Source organism: Papaver somniferum, chromosome 5, assembly GCF_003573695.1.
Source record: "Papaver somniferum cultivar HN1 chromosome 5, ASM357369v1, whole genome shotgun sequence".
NCBI classification, from domain to species: domain Eukaryota; kingdom Viridiplantae; phylum Streptophyta; class Magnoliopsida; order Ranunculales; family Papaveraceae; genus Papaver; species Papaver somniferum.
Window position 1 is genome coordinate 84,984,301 of NC_039362.1, and position 5,236 is coordinate 84,989,536.

The 5,236-nt window shown below is 38.0% G+C and overlaps 1 protein-coding gene across 1 annotated transcript; it reads left to right on the top strand.

Annotated features, from left to right (window-relative positions):
- Nucleotides 1–304: 304 nt before the first annotated feature.
- LOC113282078 (GDP-L-galactose phosphorylase 2-like) lies at nt 305–3,407 on the top strand. Its single transcript, XM_026531007.1, has 5 exons — nt 305–806; nt 1,011–1,420; nt 1,709–1,894; nt 2,005–2,265; nt 2,789–3,407. The coding sequence occupies exons 1-5, from the start codon at nt 689–691 to the stop codon at nt 3,149–3,151; spliced, it is 1,338 nt and encodes a 445-aa protein (XP_026386792.1). The 5' UTR covers nt 305–688; the 3' UTR covers nt 3,152–3,407.
- The last annotated feature ends 1,829 nt before the right edge of the window (nt 3,408–5,236 follow it).

Consider the following 5,236-nt stretch of genomic DNA (forward strand, 5'->3'; position numbering starts at 1 on the left):
TTTGGGCAACTAATTTAAATGATAAACTACCAAAAGTCACTTGAATACAAACTAAGCAGACGCCTTTGACTCGCAAAGTTAATTCCATCATGGCCCCAGCTCTTGAAAAGTTAGAAACACGGCCGCCGAGATCCCACTCGGAAACAAAATCCTGATATAATACGAACTCCGAATATCCTCAGGGCAACTATACCAAGTACACTACAAAGAAAGTACAAAGCGAGTCCAAACAGAATACGGGTATAATACGTATACATACCCAAACCGCTTGAAGACTCTATAAATAGAGCCTCCTCCTCTGACTATACCATCCATTCGAAAATCTAGAAGCAAAAGAGAGAGAGGGGGAGAGAAACAGAAAAAGGAGATTCAGAATTGGGTAATCACGGCTATATTTGGAGACGGAGGGTGGAATTTCCACCACAATCAAAGATTGATTCATTCATCATCATCAGCTTCTAATCAAGTTGAGAAAAGAAACCCTTCACCTCACGGTGGTAGAGGAGCTTTGCCGTCAGAAGGTGGTTCTCCTTCTGATCTTCTTTTTCTTGCCGGTGGTGGTGAATTTCTCTTCAAATACCCAATCAACTAACCCCCTTATTCCTTTGATTTTTTCTAGATTTACCAATTCATTTTTTAACTTAAAACCAAATCATTTTCTAGTACATAATACATTACAATATACAATATGTTGACCATCAAAAGAGTTCCTACTGTTGTTTCGAATTACCAAGAAGATGTTTCTGCCGCTGCTGCTGAAACTGTTGGCTGTGGCCGTAATTGCCTTGGAAAGTGCTGTTTACCTGGTAAGTTCCCAATTTTCACTCAACAAATTGTTTTCATTTTGATTGATTTAGAAAATTTTGATTGCCCTGGAAAGAACTTGATTAGATTTAGTTGAATTGAACTTAATTTTGAGTTACACTGGAATAATTTGTAATTTTTAGAATAAAAATTGAGGTATTTCTTCCCATTTTATCTAATTTGAGATATGTATTTGTGAAATCCAGTGTCCAAGCTTCCTTTATATGCATTCAAGGGAGATGGGATTGATTCAATCAAAGGAGGAGAGGAACCTGAGGTGTCTTTCTTTGATACCTTAATTCTTGGGCAATGGGAGGATCGAATGAGCCGAGGCCTTTTTCGATATGATGTAACACTGTGTGAGACTAAGGTTATTCCTGGAGAGTATGGATTTGTTGCACAATTGAATGAAGGACGTCACCTTAAGAAACGACCAACTGAGTTCCGTGTCGACCGAGTGCTACAACCCTTTGATGGGAGCAAATTCAACTTCACGAAAGTTGGGCAGGAAGAGGTGCTTTTGCGCTTTGAGCAGAGTTGTGATGAAAAGACCCATTATTTTGCTAGTTCAGCTGTTGATTCGGATTCCATATCTCCTAGTGTGGTCGCCATTAATGTAAGCATGATTTAGCTGTGAATTTTACTTTTTGAATTCTTATCCTCTTTTTTTCTTTTTGAAATGAGAGGTTCAAATTAGATATCAAGGTGCACAAGTGTTGCAACCTAAAGAGTAGTGACCAAAAAGAAAAAGGAGTCGAAGGTGTAGGAGTGTATCTCCTGTAGGACTATTACGCACGCATAGAAAATCAATGATTTCTTGTCCTCCTACATGATAGCTTCTAAAATTATTTGGTTTGATCAATTATTGGCCATTGAATTAAATATTTCTGTTTTGGTATTTCAGGTGAGTCCAATTGAGTATGGGCATGTACTTCTGATTCCCCGTGTTCTTGAATGCTTACCTCAAAGGATTGACCATGAGAGCTTCTTGTTAGCTCTTCATATGGCGAAAGAAGCAGCAAACCCCTTTTTCAGATTGGGTTTTAACAGTTTGGGTGCCTTTGCAACAATCAATCATCTCCATTTCCAGGTAACTATTTAACTTCCATCTCTATAACCAGGACCTATAGTTCGTACTTCTTGTTAGCATTGTCATTTGCCTTATTTCTTTGTTTGACAATTTTTAATTTTTTAATGCAGGCGTATTACTTATCTGTGCCCTTCCCTGTTGAGAAGGCTCCTACTCAGAAGATAACCATGGCAAATGGACTTCCAGATAATGGGGTTACAATCTCTGAGCTGTTGAACTATCCAGTTAGAGCTCTTGTTTTTGAGGGGGGCAACACATTAAAAGATCTCTCTGACGTTGTCTCTAATGCTTGCATTTTTCTTCAAGAGACCAACATTCCATACAATGTTCTCATCTCTGATTGTGGAAACCGAATCTTCCTCTTCCCTCAGGTATAAATTGCTCCCTCCACAGCTCTTAATTTCGTTCTTGTGTGACTGTTACTCCTGAATAATTACAGAACAACTTGAACTTATGTCTTTTATAAATTTTAATCGGTCAAGTGAAGCCCAAGTGATGTCAGCATATCAGTAATGTTTTTGCCATTTTAGTTCTAAATATTGTGACTAGAAACAGTTCAGTGAGTTGTCTTTGGAGGAGTTTGATTTTGGATTCTTTTAACAATTAAGGAAATGCTTCAAGTGGTATGGTCACTACATATTGCCTATAAGCGTAGTTAATCTAAAGATTCCAATTTGCTAGTTAACCTTTTCCTGGGCGCCTTCATGATATACTAATTGAAACACTCGAAGCAATAGAATCTCCGCTTTACATATTTTGCTCCTTACACATGCATGGCATCAGGAGAATTTTCTTTGCAAGTGTCGCCAGTTATATACTTGTGATTATTCTTACTATTTTCTTACTTTCTCTGAGAATGCTTAATTAATTTGTTTGACCAAATTGAATGTACAGTGTTACGCTGAAAAGCAAGCACTTGGAGAAGTGAGTCAGGAGCTTCTTGATACCCAAGTAAATCCAGCCGTGTGGGAGATAAGTGGACATATAGTGTTGAAGAGGAAGAATGACTATGAGGACGCATCTGAAAATTATGCTTGGAGGCTCCTTGCAGAGGTGTCTCTCTCTGAGGAAAGGTTTCAAGAAGTGAAAACCTATATATTTGAAGCTGCAGGTTTTCAGGAAATGGTTTGTGTTGCAGAAAAAGAGGAAGGAGATGGCAATGAAGATGTCAAAGATGAGGATGAAGATTCTTTGTTCGGGAGCTCATCTCGCACCTCTGCCACATATTACCCCCAAGGTTGTCTGGTTCAGCAGTGAAGAAGTATTATTAGGGTTTCGAGAGGGTTGCAGTGTTGTCTCTTGTTCTTTTCAACTTTTCTGTTACCTGCGTAACTGAGGGATTGTTGATGTGTAGGATAGTTTTAGTAACTGCGTGTAGTTTGATTTTGATCATTTAATAATGATCTTAATGCATGTGTACTCTGCTTAATGAAGTGATTGTGTACATCTAAAATGAAAATTTGTTATTATCCGACTCTCGTTTAATGGCTAATAAAAACATGTATTTTCTAAATGGCTAATATACCCTTGTTTAATTAACACAAAAATAATTTGATTAGCTTAATTAATTGAGTTTAGATTAAAATTTTGAAATTATGAATTCAATTCACTAGATTAAAACTTTTGTCTTATGAGTTCGATCAACACTTTCAGTTCTGAAAATGTGAAAAGTCGACAAGGTCGACGATTGAATACGGTGCCAACTATCACTTTAGCCGGCAAGGTCTACGGATGAAGAAATCATTGAGTATCTTTGGCAGGCAAGGTCTATGAATGAAGAAGATGCCGACTGTAGTATTTTTGTAAATGCTTCAACAATCGACATTTTATTGATTTCGTACCTTGCCGGCTATCCTTTAGTCGGCATCTATTTAACTTCTCACCTTGTCGGCCAAGTTATAATCGGCACTGTAGTAATCTTACTACCTTGCCGACATTTGACTATACCAAAAAAAAAAAAAAACAGATTCTTGAAAGCTGTAATTCACTTTATTCATGCAATTTTTGTTACTACATTGATTGAAACATAAATTCTAACTACTTGTCGTTGGAATAACGAATGCACTTAGCATGTGCATCAAGTTTTTGAACCCCTAGGCGACCCTAGTGGACGAGTTATAGTCTCGTGAGGGTTTACATAGAGATCTACCCACAAAACCTACACAAAAACTTATAAAATCATCGATCTTCGTCGGAGGAACCTGAGCCCCATCCAGCCGACATGAAGTCCGGAGCATACTCCGGAGTTTTGGATACCATGAAGTTATAGCTTGCATCAAATGCGAATACTTCCACATTTTCCTCCAAGTAGCGCGCTTTCACGACCTCATGCTACAAAAATAAAAACACAAACTTAATTTGTTAGGGGTGTTTATTTGGAAGATCAAACAACATGGATTACGTAAAATAAACCACAAAAATACTTACAAATTGTTCAATGGACAATCCAAAGTGGCTAGCATCCAAAATCGGTTTTTGGATAGCTAACAAAGCAAGTATCGTATTTTCGATGACTAGGTGCCTATCATGAATTTGTTGAACACTTCTTCCATTAAGATTCCCAAACTCTTGCTTATATTTGTTGTATACCTTTGCCCAAAAGTTTCAGCATCTACCCTTACGGAAGACTAATTTCTAACTCGAGTTTCGGCGTACCATGCTTTGGTGATGGCTAGATCTTCATTTGAATCAAATGAAGCCATTGTTGTATGTAGAGATATTGGGAGAGTTAAAAAGAGTAGATAATGATATGAGCTTTGGAGAGTATATGCAAATAGGTGTGTGTTGTTTTGTACAGAGAACTAGTGTATTTATAGGATGGTGCCCAAATTTGACCGTTATGTAGTCAATCAATGCAGTTGTACTAGCAAAAAAATAAATATGAACTCGCTGGCTAGGTTACTGTTTCCATAGCATGCCGACTAACATATCGTCGCCAGTGTTTTAATTTTCATACATGTCGACCTTATGATTTTAGGCATCAGGAGAAGTTCATTTTATGCTACATATAGTCGGCATGGTATTTGGTCATTAGAGTGCCGGCTTTTATACAGTCGGCAAGGTCGTACTTTTATAACCCTGCCGACCTTATGATTTTAGGCATCAGGAGAAGGTCATTTTCTGCTACACGTAGTCGGCATGGTCGATAATTTAATACATTGCCGACTGTTGTACCGTCGGAAAAGTATTAGTTTTCTTACCTTGCCGACCCTGGTAACTATACAATTTATGCTGTCAGGACCGACAATATGGCAGTTCACAATCTTGCCGGCCTTGGTTTAGTCGGCACTGTTACTTAACAAAACATTCACTCAAGACCCTGTCGGCTGAATTATTGAAACT